A 23,919-nucleotide genomic window follows, 5' to 3' on the forward strand; every position below is an offset into this window, starting at 1 on the left:
CCTTGCAGTCAACTCAGCTCTCCTGCACAATTGTGATTATTTTCACTACATTCAATTCACCAAATGAATCTCTTTAAGTTCCATTTTCTTTTAAATTAAAGTAATATTTAGGTCATCAAGCCGTACAAGAGGTGAGTGGTACTTTGTCATTTTACCCTTTCATTATGAAAACTTATGAAATGAAAATGTAATCACATTTTAAAATTGCAGAATTTTGTAGTATTATGCATAATATAATTTTTCACGATGACAGTATTTTTCATTAGCCATGAAAGTTTCCGAAATATGTAAATATCAGCAAAAAAATGTTCCATCCAGGCATTGTTTAAATGTATTATCTAAACAGCATGTTTGGCATATCTTCAGACCCCCTCGCCCCCCCGCCCCCCCTCCAGTCCTCCACCCCACCCAAAATGTGTATGCAAGTTTTATTGTATTCCTTCATAACTCGACTGTGGAGGAGAGGGAAACCCGATAGGCTCTCCCAGGAGACAACTTCCTCGATGAAAATTTACGAGGTGAGTTGGAGAGGTATGGTGGTATTTTGGTCCCCGTTGGCCTATTGGTCTGAACTGACTCGACTTCCATAAAGAGGGCTTAGGGTTTCTGCTGAGCCAACACTTAACACCCTATATACCCTGTTTAATCTTTTCTGTTTGTGACTTGCCAGTGTCTCCCCTTCTTCCAACGCGTCTTGTCCTGTCCTCCTGTCCTCTGTCTTCACGTTACAGTACCGTAGGTGAGAGTCTCTCCTTTTTCTCGGTATTCCTGAGGTTATTAACACTAGAGCACAGTTTCCACTGTTATTAGAAATGAACAGATATAAAAGATCCAGGGTCAATCAACAGGGGAAGAGGGTGTCATAATGTTAGTGGTTGAAGTTAATTTCAATAGAGCATGTTTTATGTTTTTTTTGGTGTGTTTAATAGTGCGATGCAATGCTGAGGTGTGACCTGTGACCTGTTTGCGCGATAGGAATTGGGATCGAGTTGTCATTTGGCACCTGAGATATTATACGATATGACTTGTGTGATGTAGGATTTTTTTGTCACTTGGGCATGCATGGCCGTACGGTAACGGCTAAATGGTAAATCAGTTTGAAATTAAAACCTAAAACTATAATTTCTTATTTAATTAATTCATATTATTGTTTCTTGCTTGAGGATTACTAATATAATAAATGTTCAGATACAGTTCAATGCTCAGTTGTTGTGTCAGAAAGTAGATTAGATTTGTTATCAGCCTGGAAATTATTTTCCTGATAAATTAATCCATCTTTTTTTATTGTTGGCTTAAAAATGAGACGAGGATTAAAGATATGTGATTTATAGCTTTTACCAAAAACAATCTTTTAAATGTGCTGCTATGGCCTCATCGTCTTGATATGAACCCGGTTGCCACATTGTCTTGGCATTCACAATTACGGCTATTTTGATGCATGGCCAGTATAGTTCCTGGAATGGGCCGGTGCGTACGTGAGTAAAAGTGTGTTATGCTCAAGTCTTGAGGCGGTTGAATTCTGTGTTAAAGGCTCTCATGCGTGCTCCGCTCCGCTCTCTGCGTGCTGCGCTCCGCATATTTTGTTCCTATATTGGTATTTTCTTTGGAGCCGCTCTGAACTGCAGTCTGGGAACTTCTGGGAAGTCCAAATACCAAATGGAAACTCATGTGCGGCAGGGCAACTGCTAAGTGAAAGGGCGGGTATTTGACCCCGCCGTCCAAAATTAGCTTGATTTTGAATTGCGGCAACAGGTTTTTAACGATTGCTAAATGGATCGCGTTTCATGGTGCCGTGATTGATCAATAGTAAGACAGGAGCCGCAGTGTCATGTTCTTCATGTGTGAACAAGTGTCACTGGACCTCCTGCCACTGCATGTGTAAGATATTTGCTTTACTGAATTAAGTTTTCCTCCTTTTAAACAGGGTGTGAACCAACAAACAAACCGCAAACATGACTGAGTAAGTATTCTTTTCTTGATTTAAAGACATACGACATTGACCGGATGTAATGCTGGCCATTTCATGTCATTACCTATCTTATCAATGAACTTAGAAATAATAATAATCACAAATTGCCAGTTTTATCACCTGAAGTGAAAATCTAATCAGATGCACCTAAGGAATATCCCATTAAAACCGAGAAAACATCCGTGTCATTTTGGATTTTTGCGTTGGCTATTCAAAAATAGCAGATGTACAAGCTCATCTGCTATTTTTTTGAACATTAAATGTTCAAAAAATAGCAGATGAGCTTGTACATCTTCATGCTATTTTAAAAAAATCTTAAAAGTGTGAGAACAACCTATTTTAGCCTCAGGTCTCAATGGGCTATAATACAGAATACGAAAAGAATATGTACTCATTAACTGAGTTTCCCTGGCATTTATGTATTTATTTAGTCAGACCTGTAATGCATTGGATTGTATTATATTTAATCATAAATACGTATTTTTGTTACAGGCACAAAAAGATGACCTCTAGCCGCAGGTCTCATCTGAAGGTAAGCGTCGACACTGGGGTGTAAAAGCCATGGTTTTACATCCCAAAATAGATGAATTTTTTTTTATTGCGACCAAAATAATTGCGATTGACGATATTATCGCGATAATCAAAAATCTGCTTAAAACTCTGAAAAATGCCACTTCTGTTAACCACTAGAACCCCAGCATCCATATTCTGGGGCCGGAACGTTTGCCAAACATAGCTCACAACGCGCTGCGACGCGTTGTGAGCTTGTAGATCAGCTATGTTTGGCAAAGATATTTGGTAGAGAGTATCGAGTACGTTCTTTACAGGTCAGCTTTACCAATTATAGAGGGTTTGGTATCGGCAAAGGTGAATTGATCCCAGCGTATGACGGAGGACAATTTCACGATAAATTAAAATCTCTGCGCGATACGATTATTGTGAGCGTTTTTTTATCATGAAAAACGATGATAATGATTATCGTCCCATCCCTACGTTCAACAATCCAATCATTTCCCGATAATCGCTAATAAACAACACACTGTGTACAGTAGTGGTCCTCGGAGTGGGTCTGGAGTCCCCGGGGGGGTCCCCAGCAAAATGATGAATAGTTTAACCACTTTAAACCTATTTTACATTTTGGCTAACTACAAGCTCACAATGTGTGTCATGATGTGATGCGTCATGATCTTGTAGATCTGCATTTTTGAAACATTTTGAACATGTTATAGGAATGATATCGAAAGAAAGAAACAATAACACAAATATTTTCGTATGGGGGGGGGGTCTTTTCAAATAAGGTTCTGTGGCTAACTATGGGGTCATTGACATGAAAAAGTTTGAGAACCAATGCTGTAATACAGTGTGGCCACATGGATCAATCATTTTGACTAAATCAAGACCATGGCACTTTTTTTTCTTTTACTAGGCCTACTATGATAGAGGTAAATGCATCCAAGTAATAATATTACAATGTGCTTCAATGTTTTCCGATAGCTGTAAACTTGACAGTTTTATCGACCACTTTTACAATGTAGGCATTTAGCAGACGCTCTAAATTCAGAGCGATTTACAGTAAGCAAGGTAAACACGAGGTAATACATCAGATGCATAGAGACAGTAATCTAGGATCATAGGCAAACCAATAACCTACCATCAGTCTAAACAGTATAATATAAAAAAAACAAAATCTGTACATTGAAACCCACTGCTATAGTGTGTATAGTTTCAAACTTTTTCATGTCAAGGACCCCCGAAATGATGTATTTGGCTGCAGACCCCCATCTAAAAATATTTGGTTCCAGGGACCCCCAGAAGCAAAGATTTGAGTTACAAATATTAGCTTTAAAAATATATATATTCAAATATTTTAAATATATATATATTCAAAGATTTGCGCACATCACGTTTTTTCAAAGATAGCAGATCTACACGCCCATAGTGTGGCACTCGGTGCCGTGCTATGAGCTTGTATATCTGCTATTTTTAAATAGCCAAAGTATAAAAGGTTAAAGTGGTTAAAGTTATTGTGATGCTATATTAACACATGTTGCTGGGGACCCCCTGACCCCCCCCCCCCCCTCCCCAGACCCCACTTTGAGAACCGATGCACTATAGGATGCCAGGTCAACAAACGAACCTGGCATCCGTCTAAATAACTATCTAAAAATCTTTCCCCCTCCAGAGTTTGATGCTCGTCATTGCAGCTGATTGGATAGCAAACGAGAAGAAGGAAGTCCAAGACGCGAGGGTAGCCTACCTGAATGAGAACTGCCCCGAGCCATCCATGAGTGGAGACCAGGCAGCGCTCATGGTAAGACACCAGGAAGATACCGCCGGTAGACACACTTTTACCCACAATCAGTAGTGGAAAAAGTATTCCCATTTTTTGCTTAAAGAGGTGGTGCCATGGTTTTGCACTTTTTCTGTTTTTCATGTGTCTATGAGGTTGATAGAACTTCATTAAGCCCCCTGGTGGTGTTTTTATGGTGTTTTATGTCTTCTCTGACTATTTTGAGTCCGACGCATTGTGATGGAATTGTTTTTAATTGATGAAAAGTTAAAAATCTTTTGAAATAATTTAGGAGATGAAAAAAGGGGATTTATACGTGACCCTTTAAAATTGGTCCGTGACCCAAACGTGGGTCTCGACCCACTGTTTGGGAAACAGTGGCGTAAACAGTGCAAAGAGCAAAGAATAAAGTGCAAGAATCCACTATGAATCCCATTACAAACTGGCTGTTGTGCTGTCATCATCTTAAACACTTACCCCTAGTTGACCGGGCCGGTCTATACTTGGTCACCCTTCCTTTTTACCCTCTACACCAAATCTCTTCTCTGCTCTACAAGCTCACAATGCGTTCGTGTTGCAGAGCTGCCATTTTCAGTGGTGGAAAAAGTCCAAATATTTTACTTAAGTGAAAGTACCAATACTGCATTGTAGAAATACTCTGTTACAAGTCAACATTCGGAATTCAAAATTTAAAAGTAGAAAAGTATTGGTGTCAAAATGTACTTAAAACATCAAAAGTAAAAGTTACGCAGAATGTCCCTCCACGGGTGGAGAGAACCGTTCTGCTATACTGCACACTTTGGGGTTCTAAATTGCACATAATACCTCGCCATTTGATTCCCGCCATAGCCTCTATTTATACTTTGAAAATGACAGTGAAACCACCTATTTGAAACCAGTGGAACATAATATTTGTGTACGCAGTTGAAGTTGCATTTAAAAAATATAAAACATTTAAAAAATATAAATAAATAAAATAAAATACACTACACTTCCAACAATGACAAGCTGCTCTCAATGTGTCTCAAAGTATTTCCAAGGGCAGAGGGTCAAGCACAGAGGACATGTGTGGATTGGAATGCAGCCTAGTCTCTTTATGAGTATCTAATAAGAGAAGTATGTTCGCTCGGGTGCCATTTTGCTAATGACCTCAAATGAAAGTAGATTCTGAGAATTTCTGACCAACAAGACAGTCTCTCTGAAGTGGAAAATTAACGATGAGTCATCTAAATCCATTGTGCCGAGTTGTATATACCACATAGTGTTAAAAATGTATTATTTCTTTTACTTTACTGGAGTATTTCCCATTTTCAATACTTTTACTTCTACTCCACTACATCTCAGAGGAAAATATTGTACTTTTCACTCCACTACAATTATTTGAACTTTAGTTACTAGTTAATTTGTAGATTTTGATCATTATTACAAGACATACATTAACCACTCCAGCCCTATATACTTTTCGCCATTTGAAAATAGCCAATCTACAAGCTCACAATGCGTCGCATTGTGAGCTTGTAGATCGGCTATTTTCACTTCAAGTACATTTTGATACCAATACTTTTGTACTTTTGCTCAAGTAAATCTTTAATTCCGAACTTTTACTTGTAAAAAGAGTATTTCTATATTGCAGTATTGATACTTTTACTTAAGTAAAACATTTGAGTACTTTTTCCAGCACTGTTGATTGATTGATTGATGACTTTTTTTCTATCGATTAGTCACCCCATGGAGACTTGAATTCACAGATATTCTTTTGTTTTTGTCGCATTCCTAAGCCAATAATTTGATTACTAGCGGACCGGTAGGCAGCGGTTCCGGTAGGAGACACAAAGGAGACTCTTTGTGTCTCCTACCGGAACCGCTGCCGGTCAGCAAATTATTGGCTTAAAAATCCAAATTCAAATCAAATTATTGTCTTAAAAAATATCCATGAATTCAAGTCTCCATGGGGTGACTAATCAATAGGGGAAAAAAAACATTTTGGGGGGTGAACTATCCCTTTCAACCCTGTATGGTTGACCGGAGTCCCTCAGGGCTCTATACTAGGGTCTTTTCTGTTTTCTGTTATTGTGGGGAAAGCTTTCGCTGAAAATAGCCGATCGACAGAGCTCACAACGCTTGTCGATCTGCTATTTTCTATTTCCCACTATAAGGATGCTGGGGTTTAAGTGGTTAATAAGGACGTGTGAAAGTCAGACATAGTTTTTTAGGCGTAGGCTCTGGAGAGTACCGAGTCCCATTTTCACAGAATTCATGTTAAAAGTCCGCAGAGTTCCGCTTGTACCATCTCTAAATGAATGCCTAAATGCATTTGTGCATACATATCAGCTGTGCTCATCAGCGCTGCTCTGCCAAGACTGTCTGATCAGCACAGCTGATATTTATAATTAGAATAGTTTTCAATTACGGCTGTCGGTATGAACAAATACAATTTAAGAACGGCTAGGTGTGCCGTCATGCTCGTTTAAGCGCGGCTCGAGAGCCCATTTCAACAAACCAGATTGCTTGGCCGGAACTACCTGTTGTATAATAGCTGTTAGTCATGCACACTTTGCAGCCATCCCACATTGTAAGCACTCTGGATACAGTGTGACACAGCCCTGAGGTATATTAGTGAAACAAGTCAATGTTCAAAAAATAGAAAAAATTCTAAATGTTCAAAAATGTTGAACAAAATCAAGAAATAGCCAAAAATTCATATATTTCGAAATGTACAACAGATTTGAAAGCAATACAAAAATCAATTAATTATATATATTTGTTATTCTTCAAAAATAGTAAAAAAAAAAAGTTCTTAAACACATCGCGATGCAACGACATGTGAGATTTCATCGCTATTTGGCATACGACAACGTATAGTATACTGTATATATACTGTAGGGCTTAAGTGACAAACTGCAGCAGCAATAGAATGTCTACGTTATGTGCTGCTAACATGCTGTATGTTTGTTTGCATCTTAACAGGAAATCTGCAAGAAGCTTTTCCAAGCCGTTGACCACTCTGATGAGGAGAGATACGATATCGAGGCCAAAGTTGTAAAGGGCGACAAGGAGGTACAGTATACAGGGAACACACTGTGACAACACTGTCACAAAACACTGTGACGACACTGTCACAAAACACCGTGACGACACTGTCACAAAACACTGTGACGACACTGTCACAAAACACCGTGACGACACTGTCACAAAACACTGTGACGACACTGTCACAAAACATCGTGAGAACACTGCCCGAAGCCTCATTCATACTTCATTGCATACGCATCGCTCACCAGTGGTGTAAAGTAACTAAGTACATTTACTCAAGTACTGTACCAGTGACATCATCGTTATGCAGGTTTTTGGGCGGTGAAAAAAAACGCCCAAAATTCAGGACTGTGATTGGCCAGTGTCACATGACACATGTGCATAGCCCTATATAAGAAACCATAACTTTAAAAAAACCATAAATATGTTTTTTTTTACGTTATGGTTTCTTCCATCATAAAGAGTGTTTCAATAAATGTATTTATTTTTTGTACATGATTGGTTGACTCCATTCAGTATTGTGATTAGCTAGCAAGACACCGCCCACTTCACACAGGGTGTGATTTTTTTTTCCAAACAAGATTTAAAAAAATATATTTAATTTTTTATAAACGTGAGTACAATGGCTTCCATTATAGCATGCTAACTTTCCAGTAATAGAAGGCCTGCGATTTCTATTAGCTTGCATTCCCCATCGATGATGTCACTGTCCACAGCCCTTCTCTGAGACACAGAGCGAGTAGACAAAAAGGTGCCATATTATAACGAACATTAGTGACGACCAATTATATGAAGATGGGTGAAGTCGTCCTTTAAGTACAATTTTGAGGTATTTTTTTACTTTACTGGAGTACTTCCAAATTTTCTGTACTTTTGCTTCTACTCCACTACATCTCAGAGGCAAATATTGTACTTTTACTCCACTACAATCTTTTGAAAACTTTAGTTACTATAGTTACTTTGTAGATTTTGATTATTATTACAAAACATACATTAACCACTTCAGCCCTATATACATTTCGGCCATTTGAAAATAGCCGATCAACAAGCTCACAATGCGACGCATTGTGAGCTTGCAGATCGGCTATTTTCAAAAGATTTTCATACATTTGAAAACTTGTGAAATGGGACATTTTGCATAATGAGTACTTTCTGCTTTAGGTATTTTAAAGGTTCTATGACATTCATTTTCCCTTTTTTATTTTTTATGTTTTTTGGGGGGTTTTATGACCTCAATTACACCCAAAAAATCGGAACTTTGAACATTCAGTGGATTTTCTGTGGTCTGGGGTTTTCTGAATAATTAGGCTGAAAAGTAATCTGAGCTTGGCCCTTCGGCCGTGAGGTCTCACAGCCGATTAATCCCGCCCACTCTCCTCCTCGCCCCTCCCCTCCCCTATCCTTTCCTTTGGGGGGGGGGGGGGGCGGAGCAGAGGTGATGATTGACAGGCAAAATCCCTCACCAGCGACACCCGCAGGCAAAGATTTATTTTTTCATTGCAGTTGAAAAGGCTTTAGAAATGTGAGAGAAAAACACCTGCCATGGATCAATGGAGTGGAATTTTTTGTTAAAACTTTCTATACACGTTTGAAGGACCATGACAAATACTTTTAATGTGTGGTAAAACTGAACGTCATGAAACCTTTAAGTACATTTTGATTCCAAGACTTTTGTACTTTTACTCAATTAAATTTTGAATGGCATACGACCAGTAGTGGATTCAGTAATGCAAGCGTATTCATTATAGCCAACTGTTGATTAACCCATTAAAGCTGGGGAAAGCATCTGTGTCATTTTAGATTTTAGTGTTGGCTATTCAAAAATAGCAGATATACAAGCTCACAGCGCTTAGGAAAAAAAAACGTGAAAATGTGTGCAAATCTTTGAATACACTGTATACATTTTTTAAAGAGAACATTTGTAACTCAAATCTTTGCTTCTGGGGGTCCCTGGAACTAAATATTTTGAGATGGAAGGCGGACAAAATACATATAATTTTGGGGGTCCTTGACACGAAAAAGGGGTCCTTGACAAGACATTTTGGGGGTCCTTGACACCAACTTCGTGAAGGGGTCCTTCACGAGGTTCCAGGGGTTCCCCAGCTAAATAATTGGTAGTTAGGAGGAAACAAAATGCACCGAGTGCCGCACGATGAGCTTGTAGATCTGCTATTTTTGAAAAATCTTGTATATTTGTGCAGATCTTTAATTGAATACATATATTTTTAAAGACAACATTTGTAACTCAAATATTTACTTCTGGGGGGTCCCTGGAACAACAATTTTTTGAGATGGGGGTCCGCGGCCAAATACATATCTAAAAATGTTTAGATAACAAGTATGTTGGAGTGCTGCTCCAACTTTTCCATGTCAAGGACCCCCAAAATGACATGTATTAGGCCACGGACCCCCATCTCAAAATAGGTTGTTCCAGGGACCCCCCAGAAGCACAGATCGGGGTTAAAAATGTTCGCTTTAAAACATACATATATATTCAAAGATTTGCAAAAAAGAAAATCACGATTTTTCAAAAAAAATAGCAGACCTACAAGCTCATCTGCTATTTTTGAATAGCCAAAGAAATCTTCAAATGGCACGGATGCGTTCCCGCCCGGTCTTAATGTGTTAAGAGACATCAACATCTCTGATCACTCTCTTCAGGCTATGGGAGATGAAAGTAAAGGCATGATTTGCAACCATAAACTAAACTTAGTTTGGACAGGAGCACAGAAATAACAACATGGCCAAATAACCTTTCTCTATACTTTCTCTACCCAGATTGAGGAATTGAAAATGAAAGTGGTTGAGTTGGCCGGAGTCAAGAAGCCCGCTCTGAAGAAAGTGCGTTTGTCTGCTGACGCTATGCTGGCGGCTCTGCTCGGCGGCAAGCACAAGGTCACCATGGATCTGAGGTCCAACCTGAAGACGGTCAAGAAGGAGAAGAAAGAGGAGGATGTGAGTGTCAATCATAGACCGTAAAAAAATATATATATGGACAGCGTCACGCCATTGGTTTGCTACAGACCGTAAATGAAGCCTATTTTGCAGCGATTTCAAATACGCCCATCTTTCTATATCCGGTTGATATCCGGTCCGAAATGCAAAACGGAAATTAACGCTATTGGCCGAAACCGCAGCGAGGGCCAGTAGAAAGAACCAGTAGAAACCCTAGAAACACACCCTACTTCATCATTAATTTCAAAATAAATGGGACCATAATTTACCAAAACGCATATCATGGTGATTGAAAGAGGACTTTAAAGTTCGACCAAAAACCCTTCCGCTTGAATAGAGCCTAGTTGCTTCTGCAACCAGCAGGGGTGAAACAGCGAGACTACAGACCATTCATATGAACTGTCACACTTCCTATATAGCCTCAATTTACAAGCCGGATGCTAGCCCCTTGGTGTCAATTTGACATAACAAACAAAAACATAACCTAATCCTTGAACTATCTTTCATATGATATCTCACTACCATAGATAGGAGTTTTTTTCCTTGTTTTATTTTTCTTTATTTTTGTATTTTTTTTACTAGAGATGTACCGATACCATTTTTTCCTTCCCGATACCGATTCCAATATCCGTAACTTAGCGTATCGGTTGATACCGAGTACCGATCCGATAGTAGTGTGTAATTAAAACACACAATCTAGGCCAGTGGTTCTCAAAGTGGGGTCCAGAGAGATCCATGATATTTGTCACTGTACACATACGTAAAATGTACTCCTACGGGCTGGGGGGGAGTGTTGGGCGGGAGGAGTAGGGACGGAGGCCTCCCGTGCGGGGCTCCTCACGGGCAGGTGAGCGAGTAGGATACGACAGCAGTGACAACAAACAGACGTGTGTGTGTGCGTGTGTGGGGGGGGGGAATTAATTGGCATGACGACTACTTTGACGACTACTTTGGGGAGAAAAAATAAACAAAAAAATTATACTTTATACTGTCGTTACTAATTATACTGTCGTTATGGGTAACCAGCGTTGATTTCGTCAACGAAAAATGTTCATCGACTACCTTTTTTCACTGACGAAAACTAAATAAAAACCAAGCTACGATGACTAAACCTAAGACTCAATACATTGACAATTTCGTCAACAAATTTAGGCAAAAATGTTAGGGAGGGACTAGTGGAGAAGAGATCCAGTAGAACTAAAAGACAAGTCAGTTTATGTTTGGTTGCGCTCGGGTGCTGCGCTCTGAAAATAGCAGATTTACAAGCTCACAACGCGCTGCGATGAAAGTGTAAAATCAGCCATTACGACGCCATCAAAGCCTGCCAAAATACATTTTAGTCGACCAAATCAACTGTAGATTTAGTCGACTAAAGCTAGACAAAAACTAAAACATTTCAGGTGACTAAAATATGACAAAAACGAAATGGAATTTTATCTAAAAGACTAATCAACACTGTGGGTAACACGTCTTGTCAGGGTTGCTATGTTATGTAACACGTGTGTGTTTTCTGCTCAACAGGCACCAGTTGGCGACTGGCGTCAGAACGTCGAGGATAAGGCTGACAGGAAGAAGATGTTTGAGGGCTAAAGACACTAAAGACACCATGGGATTCTATCTGGCTGGCAAGGACAAGGAAGTAGATGTTTGCATCTGAGGTCTGACTGACTGATTTTGTTGTTGTATGTTGGCGTAGATTACAGGGTCTGACTTTGATGTCAGGGGTATGTTGTCGTTGTTATTGTTTTGTTATACGGTCACATACTGTACACGGCTATGTCTCTGATGGAGGAAAATAATGTACAGGTTTCTTCTTTAAATAAATTAAGTTTTAATTTAATACATAGTTTGTTTGCTACTTTTGTATGAACATCTTGCAGATACTGTAGCAGTTGAATGGTGCTGATGTCATATGAGTTTCTTTTCACTTGTGAAAAAAAGGTAGGACATGCACATCCCCCACAGTTCTTTAACCTATTTAGACCTGAGGCCGATTCTAAAAACGCCTTCTAAATTCGGACATAAGTTTTCTGAAAACTTTTTATTCAAAATTTGTATTCAAAAATTACAAAAAATGTATGTTGCTATATACTGTACAATAGCAACAACTACCCCAAAAGGGGTTCCCGGATTGAAAGGTATAGTTACGTATAGGGGTTTCCGGGTCTAAATGGGTTAAACACGATGCTGGACCCAAAAATAATCAAGTGAAGAAAAAGAGAATGTCCGCACACGACAAACTGTTCTCCCGTCTTAAAAAATTATAATTGTGAACAACTTTTCGCCTGTGTAGGGCCAGTGTTGATTTTGATTTAGTTTTAGTCATAGTCTTTTGAATAAAATTCCATTTAGTTAGTCATATTTTAGTCATCTGAAATGTTTTAGTTTTTGTCTAGTTTTAGTCGACTAAATATCAAAAGTTTATAGTCGACTAAAATCTACAGTTGATTTTGTCGACTAAAAATTATTTTGGCGGTGCCTTGATGGCCTCGTAATGGCTGATTTTACACTTGGCTGCATGTTGAAAATAGCCAATCTACAAGCTCACAACACGTTGTGAGCTTGTAGATCTGCTATTTTCAGAGCGCAACACCCGAGCGCAACCAAAACATAACATTTCAGTTCTACTGGATCTTTAGTTCTACTGGATTCTACTGGATCTTTAGTTCTACTGGATTCTACTGGATCTCTAGACATTTTAGTCTAGTTTTTATTTGTTGACAAAATTGTCAATATATTTAGTCTTAGTTTTAGTCATCGTTGCTTAGTTTTTATCTACTTTTTGTCAGTGAAAAAAGGCAGTCGATGAAAAGTTTTCGTCATAGTTTTAGTTGACGAAATCAACAATGTGTAGGGCTCCATCAGGGTCTGATGAAGCCCTACACGGGTACGGGCGAAACGTATGCGGACAATCCCTTTTTCCTCTCTTTTCACTCGTTACATTAGAAGGTGAGATATTTTACAAGCCAAACGCCGTTTGAGGAGAATGAGGTTGCTTGAGGTAATAGTCTTTGGTTATCTATGCCACCAATCAAGTTTTCTAGTGAGTTTAAGAGTCAATTTTTGATGCATATCTTCTAAAGCTGGACTGCATTTCCAGATGTGCTGATAGCCAAGGCATTCGTGAAATATGGTCTGTACATTTTATGTTACCGGATGTTTTTGGACAGAATATAGTTCAAGGGAGAACTACTTAAGCTACAGAACCTTGGGGTTAAAGCAGGTCCTTGTTGTGGTTGGATCTGTTGTACATCTGTTGTGTACATTCATGCACACACACACTTTACATAAACATATGTAATTACATACATTTATGGAAGGCTGGCTTGGAACTGGCTCTTTATTAAGTTAATGTACACATTTGGGATACACATTTCTGATAGAAATGTCTGAAATATGATTTAGAATTGTCCAATAACCTGAAAGAGTTAGTAAGTTTAGTCAAAACACAAATGTTTGTTATTGTTATGAACCTCAAGAGGTCAGTAGAGTACTCATGCTATTTCTCATTTCCTAAATTGGCCCCAAATTGTAAGTTGTTATACTTTCACAAACAATTTACCGTTTTACGGTATGGTCTTTATGGTGAGAATCGCTCTGGGGATAATGTGTGTTGTTTTTTAATCAAAGGTAATGAAGCCCTAATCAATAATTAAACTTTTGCCATTTCCTAAATGTCATCAAAGACAATGAAATAGATCATGTTTTTCACACATAGCATTGCATTGTGGTTAAAATGTTTGCTCTTCAATCGTGTTACGTAAAACTTATAGCATAGGCTACGGAGTTAGATTGTTCTCTGTTGTGAGTGACATTTTATATAGTATCAATATTATTATTATTATACTTTTGTTTTTTTTACACATTGACTGTCAGATAATCTGTCATGTAATTAAATGAAGTAATGCGTATATCTAAAACCAGACACACTAATTACCTCAATACCTCCCTTATAGGAAGGAAACTTCTCATTCAGATTGAACATATTAATAAGAAGACACCAATAAGACATGGTTACAATAATCTTGGCATTTCAACAGACTGACAAGAAAGTTGTCGTCTGGCTCCGTGTTCCGGACACTTTTCCACAAAAGCAAAAAAAAAAGTTGAATTTCTTTCTGGATCTCCTCTTTCATACACACTTCTTCAATGTGTTGTGGACGGTGAGATGAGACCAGACTTCACAGGGAAACACTATGCGGAGCCATCTTGCAAAGGAAAGCTAAGGAGACCCCATGCACAGCAGTGGAGCGGGGTTGGGCTGGAGTGTATTTCAGGAGCTCGCAGAGCTATTGGTCTGACTTGGAATCCACTTCCATAAACAGGACCTGGGCATTTTGCTGAGGCATCGCAACTCACCATATATACCCTATTTCATGTTTCACTGTGTGTGGTGCGGCACTGTATTCCTCTAGCTCCATCAAGTGTGTCTTGTCCTCCCTTCTTCTTCTTCCTCCTCTCATATAGGTGAGAAATCTGCATTATTTTCCGCCCTCTTTTCATTCATTTTATTCATTACTCCATCTCTCTCTGAGAATGGCCATCTTTATTCTCAATGGGAATAAGATGTGGCAGTTGAGTGACACAGAGAAATAGACACATTTTTGACAGCAACATCATCTGAAATCATTTGAAACAAGGATTGACAGTAGGGGCAGGAAGACTTTCGAGGAGCAGCAGTATATTATAGTATTATTATTCCTGGCAGTGAGTTTGACACTTGGATGTTTTTTGGTGACATTTGACCTTTTCCTGACAGACCTAGATTTATTATGCGTCCCATTCACTTCAAGGCTTTCTGTTCCTGGGTGTTTGCGTTCGGAGGTAGACAGTGAGTGTGACCCTGTGTCAAGTGGAAGCTGAGGCATGTAAATTGCTAATTAAGTCGTTAAAGATGTTATCTTAAGCCGAACGCTCTCCAGGTTAATGGAGGTCTTGTTAAAGACATGATTTGTGCTGTTAAGTCATCAGTTGTGTTATTGGATTCTTGATGCTAGTATCCAGTAACCTTTTTTCATTAGATGCTTCATATAATGTCTCTAGATGTTATCTTTAAGCCCACACTCTAGGTTAATGGAGGTCTTGTAAAGAAATGATTTGTACTGTAATTGTAGTCCTCAGTTGTATTTTTTTAATTATTGACGCTAGTATCCAGTGAGCTTTTTTATTAGATCGTTAATATAATTTATAGATGTTAAAAAGTGACTTATTTTGAATAAGTTACTTGAATCCATGGAGATGTTTTAGTTTTTGTCGCATTCCTAAGCCAATAATTTGATGACCGGCAGAGGCTCAAAGAGTCTCCACCGGTCATCGAATTATTGGCTTAGGAATGCAACAAAAACAAAAAAATATCCATGAATTCAAGGCTTCATGTCATTTTTTGGGTGAAATACTCCTTTAAGCCCACACACACACCAGTTTAATGGAGGTCTTGTAAAGACATGATTTGTACTTTAATAGTAGTCATCAGTTGTATTTTAGGATTATTGACGCTAGTATCCAGTAAGCTTTTTCATTAGATGGTTAATATCATTTCTTTGGGTTTTTGTGAATTACATTTTTGCTGGATGTTTTGTTAATATTACAATTGGATATTTCCCTTGCTAATGAGTTATCTGCATATACTTTTCAATTAACTGTAGTAAGATTGACTACTGGAGTGGAGGATTAGGAGATCAATTTACTCATTTAATTTAGCTATGGGCCTGGCTATTTGTTTGTTGGTTTAAGTGTGACACGTTTATAACTGGTGTAATTAACTACCAATGATTTACGCTGTCGTGTCAAAAATACTTGGACTTCTGATCAAAATTGAATAATCCACAATAGAAAATCTAGACAAGCAGCTGGTGGTATTAACAATGTTAAGCATGTTCAGGTTTTATTTTTCATATACTTCATCGAATTTAATAGGGTCTGTTGTGGGATGTCATATTCATATTCCAAGTGTCATGAAAAAAGGAGCTTCTCATAAACACTTTGGGAGGGGAACACCTGATACCGTCTGCTCCAGATTTAGTTCAATCATCAGCATCTCAGAGCTTCAGCTGTGGGAGAAGATCATGTATCTGTAAGGAATCTGCAGAGTAAAACAACCCCCTGCCAATCAATCTGGCTCAATGTGTCTGAACAGCCTTATCATCAGAAACCAATGGCTAAGGCCTCGTTTATTTATACACTGTGGTGCGATGGAATAAAAATAAAGCTTAAAAAAGGTAGGCTAAGTGATTTTCTGTGGTTAAAATAAGTGTTAAATAGCTCTATATTCTGATAGTACTCATTGCTATAGAGTGTTTGTTCAGTAACAGGAGTCTCCATGTCTCTCCAGCTCTTTATTACACGAGAAAATGCATTTTCGGGTCGGATACCGATTTTATCCAATAAGGATAGAGAACTAAGACTTATTAGAGAGCTGGAGAGACATGGAGACTCCTGTTACTGAACAAACACTCTATAGCACAGGTCTTCAACAGGGGGTTTGGGACCCCTAGGGGGTCCTCAGAGTAACTACAGGGGGGCCACCAAATCTTTGTGTGATAGGGACTTTTTTTTTTCTACACTAACCACTTGAACCCTCTCATCCCTATTCTGAGGGGAATATTAGCCAAAAATAGCAGATCTACAAGCACACAATGCCTCACGATGCGAGGCGTTGTGTGCTTGTAGATCGTCTGTTTTCGGCAAAAAGGTTTGGTGTAGAGCGAAAAAAGAGCAGACCAAGTATAGAGCCAACGGTCAAGTTTACAAAGTATTGAAGGTTTGAGTGGTTAAATGTCTGAAAACATACATTTAACATGAATGCAATATGTAGTGGGGGTCCCTGCTTCATCTCTATCTCAGCTACGGGGTCCTCTGTCTGAAAAACGTAATGTTTACTATAAGAATATAGAGCTTTAACCTTTAAACAAAAAAAACGTTTTAACCAAAACATATCACTTACCCTACCTTTAAGTTCTACAGATGTTTAAAAGTGGGCCACAAGATAAATGTTTTGTTCCCATGTGTTTTTCCTGTGTGTCTTCAAGCAGTGTTGTGAACCAACAAAACCGCCAAGATGTCTGACTCGTAAGTCTCACAAGAAATTATTTTTGTTTGACTCTTCTGATGAAAAAAACCCAAAACATTTTATGATCAGTTTGTGATGTTACAAAACAGCAACGTTAACTGCTTTCACTTAGATGCTGTACATGATAGGCTATAAAATGTATACTTGCCGCATGACACTTTGAAAAATGAAATTCAGTTGAAAATGTTTCATTTTTGTACAATAAAGCAACGGTGTGTAATGTATTCGATATGCACATGCTAAGAAAAAAAGCATGGCCCGACAGCATGTTTAAATCGTGTTTCATGCCGAAGACAAATTTAAAGGGATATTTCACTTTCAAATAAAATAAACATAAAAAAATATATTAAAATAAACATAAAAAAAGTAATGGAGAAATCACGCCCCCCTGACACATTAGAATGTCCTTCTAATGCGTGAGGGGGACATTATTTTTCCATTACTTTTTTCATTTATTTTTATATTTTTTTAATGTTTATTTTATTTGAAAGTGAAATATCCCTTTCAAAATATCCGAGATGTTTCTGAAACATATATTACTAGTTTGACCACTTCAAATGCTCTAATTTTTAAATGACAACCGAAAATAGCAGATCTACAAGCTCGCATTGAGAGCTTGTAGATCTGGTATTTTCGCTGCACAACATGCTTCCATAGAAGACACGCTAGCTGGCTTCTATGGAATCCAAGTGACCGAGAATGTTAATCCATGGGTGTGGATTACCTTTCCTGCCCAAGACTAACAGAGTCCCATGCACTGCCGTATAGCTAACACAATAATGTCCACAACTCTAATCCTTATCATTTTAATTCTTATTGTTATCAATGGTGTAAAGTAACTAAGTACATTTACTCAAATACTGTACTTAAGTATGATTTTGAGGTATTTGTACTTTACTTGAGTATTTCTATTTTCCAATACTTTTACTTCTACTTCACTACATCTCAGAGGCAAATATTGTACTTTTACTCCACTACAATTATTTGAAAACTTTAGTTACTAGTTACTTTGTAGATTTTGATCATTATTACAAAACATACAATACCCACTTCAGCCCTAGATACATTTCGGCCATTTGAAAATAGCCGATCTACAAGCTCTGTGAGCTTGTAGATCTGCTATTTTCAAAAGATTTTTAGATATTTTAGATATTTGAAAACTTGTGAAATGGGACGTCCTACATAATGAGTACTTTCTACTTTTGGTACTTTAAGTACATTTTGATACCAATACTTTTGTAGTTTTTCTCAAGTCAATTTTTAATTCCAAACTTTTACTTTTTTTACTACCTGTACATTGCAGTATTGATACTTTTACTTGTATTTTACTTGTATTTACAATAAATGAGTACTTTTTCCACCACTGATTGTTATAAATCTTATTTCATGACAGGAAAAAGATGCCATCCAGCCGCAGCAAGCACTTGAAGGTGAATCTATAATACATTTCTGATTTTTATTGGTGGATAATGAATTCTCAAAGCAAGGAGTTGGAAGAGTTGCACAACAATGTTCCAGTTTAATAAACTTTTTAAAAGGGGACACATTTTAAATTATGAATTGGATAGTTAATTTTCAGGGTTTTCTTTGTTTGTTTTTTGTTAAAAAAAAATAATTCTCAAATTATTTTTTTCCCCCCTCCTTTTTATTTGATGAATCATGGTGATGTACTGGTTGGTAGCCATTGGACAGATCATCTATTATATGACTTTTAATTGAAGATAGAGGCAGGTATAATAAGATTTATGTTCTTCCTGCTCCTTTTCATTTGTGGAATACGTAAAAGTAAATGTAATCATGTAAAACCATAAATGGAATAAATAAAGATGAAATGTAATGATTACATAGTCAAATCTAATTAGTATGTTGCAACAAAACTCTAGTGGCCATCAAACCAGCCAGTGCAAGTTCCATACAGCCACTGAGGTTCCATCTTTTTTCAATACTTTTATTTCTACTCCACTACATCTCAGAGGCAAATATTGTACTTTTTACACCACTACAATTATTTGAAAACTTTAGTTACTAGTCACTTTGTAGATTTAGATTATTATTACAAAACATACATTAACCACTTCAACCCTATACACTATACTGTATACTTTGGCTATTTGATACAAAATAGCAGACGTACAAGCTCACAACGCGTCGCTTTTGCGACGCGTTGTGAGCTTGTAGATTTTCAAAAGATGTTTATACATGACAAACTTGAGAAATGGGACGTACTGCCTAACGAGTACTTTCTACTTTTGTTACTTTAAGTACATTTTGATACCAATACTTTTGCACTTTTACTCAAGTCAATTTTGAATTCCAGACTTTTTACTTGTAACAGAGTATGTCTACATTGCAGTATTGATACTTTTACTTAAAAAAAAATGTGAGTGCTTTTCCACCACTGGCAGAACATCGCCAGTAGCCATAGATGCTCCAGTTTAAAGTTTAAAAAAAAAACAATTCTGTGTTGTCTGTGTAGAGCTTGATCCTTAACATCGCAGCCCAATGGCTGGAGGATGAGAAGAAGGAGCTAACGCAGGCCAAGGCCGATTACATGTCTTCAAGCTGCCCTCCCCCAGAGATGAGTGGAGGCATGGAGGCACTGCAGGTACCATGGCTGATTTCATAGCGACCATGCATTCTCTATGCCAGTGTTGATTCAGTTTTAGTCATAGTCTTTTGAATAAAATTCCATTTAGTTTTAGTCATATTTTAGTCATCTGAAATGTTTTAGTTTTAGTCTATTTTTTAGTCGAGTAAATATCTAAGATTATAGTCTACTAAATCTACAGTTGATTTAGTCGATTACAATGTATTTTGGCGGTGCCTTGATGGCGTCGCATTGGCTGATTTTACACTTGGTTACCCCACCTCACACCAGACAATGTGCAAAAAATAAAAATAAAAATAGCCGATCTACAAGCTCACAACGCGCCGCAGCGCGACGCGTTGTGAGCTTGTAGATCTGCTATTTTCAGAGCGCAACCCCTGAGCGGAACCAAATGACTTGTCTTTTAATTCTCCACCAGTCCCTCCCTAACATTTCAGTCTAGTTTTTATTTGTTGACAAAATTGTCAATATATTTAGTCTTAGTTTTAGTCATCATAGGGTTTTTTTTATGTAGTTTTTGTCAGTGAAAAAAGGTAGTCGACGGAAATTTTTCGTCATAGTTTTAGTCGACGAAATCAACACTGCTCTATGCTAGCATCACGGTATTTCAAGTCAATCGAGTCATATTAGTTGGCTTTTGGTTGACAATTCTGTTGAAGTTGATAGTGATACATACAGTACATTCTATCTATGTATTACATAAGTTATGTAATAATAACAATAATAATAATACAAAATATCTGTCAACAGGAATATTACAAAAAGCTTGCAGCAATTACTGACAAAATTGATGATGAGCGGTATGACCTGTTGTCCAAAGTGGGAAAAGAAGACAAAGCGGTAAATATTATTCCAGTGTTGACCACATTGTAGAGCCTGATTGATGCTTAGCTGCGTGTAGGTCTGTCACAACTATTGCATAATCACAATTATTCTGCAAATCATCATCAAAATCGTTTCCACGTTGAAAAATGTTCATATATTTTCAAACATTTTTAAAAAATAGTGGAAATGGCAGATCTACAAGCTCATAACGTGTCGCATCGCGGCACGTTATGAGCTTGTAGATTGGCTATTTCCACTATTAAAGTTTTTTTGGAAAGTACTATAAAGTCATTAAATGTCATTTCTTTGTGTATTTAGATTAATTGTCTTATCTGCCTAGTACAACTTCAAAGCCTGAAAGCCAAAAACAGAAATGTAATTTCTATTCATAATATGTTACAGTGTTCAACGATAAAAAAAATAGGGGTCCTTGGCATGAAAAGGTTTGAAAACCAACTGCTATAGTGAACTGATTTGTTCTCTCTCTCTCACAGCTTGAAGATCTGAGGATCAAGATGGTGGACCTGGGTGGACCCAAGAAGCCCGCCCTGAAGAAAGTACGCATGTCCGCCAGCGCCATGCTGACGGCCCTGCTGGGCACCAAGCACACGGTGAACATGGAGCTGAGGGCCGGACTGAAGCCCGTCACCAAGGAGAAGAAAGAGGAGGTGAGGAATTCCACCCAGTGTTAATTTTGACAACAAATTCTGATTTAGTCTTTGTCTTAGTCTTTTGAATAACACACATTTAGTTTTGGTCCTATTTTAGTCATCTGAAATTGTTTAGTAATGTAGTCTTGGTTAACAAACCTAACACTTAATTCCACCCAAAGAAGAAAAGTGGACGTAGAAAATGTGTTAACCACTTTAAACCCTGTACACTTTGTTGTATATAAAAAAATATATATGTATATAAAAAAATAGCTGATCGATTGCTTTTTTCAATATGTTAAGGAAATGTAAAACAGCATTTGAACAAATGCACCTGGCACAAAATATTATATATTGGGAACCACTGATATAGCAACATACGTTTTTAGAAACAGCTATTGGGGATTTAGAAGACATTTTGTAGAATCGGGACACAGGTCTTAACGAATTAAAAGGAAGGTGGTGATTCCTCATAACAAAAACATCCCTCCATCTTGTCTTTTCAGGCTGACGCAGGCGCTGGTGACTGGCGCCAGAACATCGAGGACAAGGCTGACAGGAAGAAGATGTTTGAGGGTTAAAAAACGCCGCAGCATCAACGCTCTCCGTTTTTGTCCTGCTGTTGTATTTATGAACTTCACTTCACTGTCTTATTTCTGTTGTTGGATGCCTGCCCAGATGTCTATCCCACCAGATGTGTATTTGGTCTCAAGTCCCATAGAGCTATAATACGCAAATATTCACACTCGTATGACCTTCGCTGTTGGTTTTTCTTCTACATCAGAAGCGAGGGGTTTTCAGATCGGTTGCAAAGATGTCTGAGTCTTCCAGATGGTTCTCTTTATTTCTTCAGTGGTTTTTTTTTTTGCACATTGTCTGGTGTGAGGTGGGGGAAGGAGAGGAGAGTATGTAATATTGGTTTATTGGTAAGTTTACTGTTGCCTCTCACTGCTTTGCATCTTTAAAATCTTTAAACATTCAGGGAACACATCAAAAGCAACCAAAGTTGTAAAATTGTATACAAAATGAAATAAAATGTTAAATTAAAGTTGTTTTTGTTTTCCTTTTGTGTATGTGTGTGTGAGTGTGCTGTGTGCGTGTGTTTTATTCATTGGTCGAGGCATTAAGCATCGATTCTATTCAGCAGTTTTAGTTCATTAATCATTCAATCTGACTTTTCAAATATAATTTGTAAAGATAAAAAATATTTTGTCAAACAACTTTTGAAGGTTTTTTTCCTGCATTGGACAACTAATTTATATTACCTGTTGTTGATTATAGGGATCTGCTATTAAACACAGCAATTGAGGTATAAAATACCAAACCTGGGTCATATTCTATATACAGTATATACAGTATGGCTACAATAGGTTACATACTGTAATCTGCCCCCTTCACTGTCACCAGTGAAACCAGTGTTTATTTGTTTCCTGGAGTTCTTGTGATTATTAAATGTATTATACTGTATGCTGTATGCAAATATATTCAGTTACAGTAAACTACAGTATATCTCTGCTGCAGGGCAGAAACCCTGGCACAAAATATTTTTGAGATGGGGGGGAGGAGTCCGCAGCCAAATACATATCATTTTTTGGGGGGGGGTCCTTGACATTTGAGAACCACTGACTTAGGCAACATAACATGGGCTATAGGTCACACTCTTAACATAAAGTCCATTATACTACTGGAGTGGGAACAACATGATCTTTTCAATAAGGATAATAGGCGATTTTAATAGGCCAGTGTCATGAAAAGCTGATTTAGTAAAAAAAAGAAAAGGCCATTATTTTAAGAAGGTGATGAAAGATGAGATAAGATAAGCAATCATTGATCCCTGGCAAGGTTGCCATGTCCACTTATTATAAGCGACTTTGGGTTTGTCTTTCTGTAAAGTCGCTAGTAAATATTGGTAGTTGCAGGTTGCGTTTTCACCCCCCCCCATAGAAAACTTTTTTTACAAGCTCACAACACGTCTGCTATTTTCAAATAACCGATGCATATAGGTTTAAAGTGCTCATGTGGCCTCGCTTCTTTTGGGCTTGTTTTCGTAGACCTGGTTACTTATTTCTCTCGCAGAATCTGGCAACGCGGATCCCTGGGGAGAAATACAGGTGTCATAGCAGCTGGTGGTACAAACATTCTGTCTCCAGTCCATACTGTACCTTATCCCAGTGTTTCTCGAACTTTTTCGTGCCAAGGATCCCCAAATTGGTATATGAATTTGGCCATGGACCCCCCATCTGAAAAGGTGTTGTGCCAGGGGCCCACAAAATAGAAGATTTGTGTAAAAAAGAAGAGAAAGAAGAAAAATCAACATTTTTAAGATTTAAAAAAAATTTCTCCAAAAATAGCAGATGTACAAGCTCGCAGCGCGGCTCGAAGTGACACACTGCAGTTTTTTGCAATTTTTTACTATTTCGAAAAACATTTTAAAATAGTTCAAATAGCCGATGTGTAAGCTCACACCGTGTCGATGTAGATCGGTTAGTTGAACTATTTTAAAATGTTTTTAAAAATAGT

General features: G+C 37.8%; 2 protein-coding genes across 5 annotated transcripts; both read left to right on the top strand.

The window, feature by feature from the left end:
• Positions 1 to 161: 161 nt before the first annotated feature.
• On the top strand, positions 162 to 12,081 carry LOC308092511 (troponin I, fast skeletal muscle-like). Its single transcript, XM_080438443.1, has 8 exons — positions 162 to 518; positions 671 to 739; positions 1,925 to 1,960; positions 2,462 to 2,501; positions 4,152 to 4,280; positions 7,227 to 7,316; positions 10,071 to 10,247; positions 11,769 to 12,081. The coding sequence occupies exons 3-8, from the start codon at positions 1,953 to 1,955 to the stop codon at positions 11,835 to 11,837; spliced, it is 513 nt and encodes a 170-aa protein (XP_080294569.1). The 5' UTR covers positions 162 to 518; positions 671 to 739; positions 1,925 to 1,952; the 3' UTR covers positions 11,838 to 12,081.
• Positions 12,082 to 14,583: 2,502 nt separating this feature from the next.
• Positions 14,584 to 22,447, top strand: LOC308092509 (troponin I, fast skeletal muscle-like). 4 transcript variants are annotated; one of them, XM_080438438.1, is made up of 7 exons: positions 14,584 to 14,714; positions 17,279 to 17,315; positions 18,710 to 18,746; positions 19,793 to 19,921; positions 20,675 to 20,764; positions 21,244 to 21,417; positions 21,906 to 22,447. In XM_080438438.1, the coding sequence occupies exons 2-7, from the start codon at positions 17,305 to 17,307 to the stop codon at positions 21,978 to 21,980; spliced, it is 516 nt and encodes a 171-aa protein (XP_080294564.1). In that variant the 5' UTR covers positions 14,584 to 14,714; positions 17,279 to 17,304; the 3' UTR covers positions 21,981 to 22,447. The 4 variants fall into 4 exon arrangements, with proteins under 4 accessions (XP_080294564.1, XP_080294566.1, XP_080294567.1 ...); XM_080438440.1 differs by having other exon boundaries at positions 14,592 to 14,714; positions 17,279 to 17,319; positions 18,717 to 18,746; XM_080438441.1 differs by having other exon boundaries at positions 14,598 to 14,714; positions 17,276 to 17,319; positions 18,717 to 18,746.
• Positions 22,448 to 23,919: the final 1,472 nt, after the last annotated feature.

Source organism: Gymnoscopelus braueri, assembly GCF_963280865.1.
Source record: "Gymnoscopelus braueri genome assembly, chromosome: 9".
Taxonomy (NCBI): Eukaryota; Metazoa; Chordata; class Actinopteri; order Myctophiformes; family Myctophidae; genus Gymnoscopelus; species Gymnoscopelus braueri.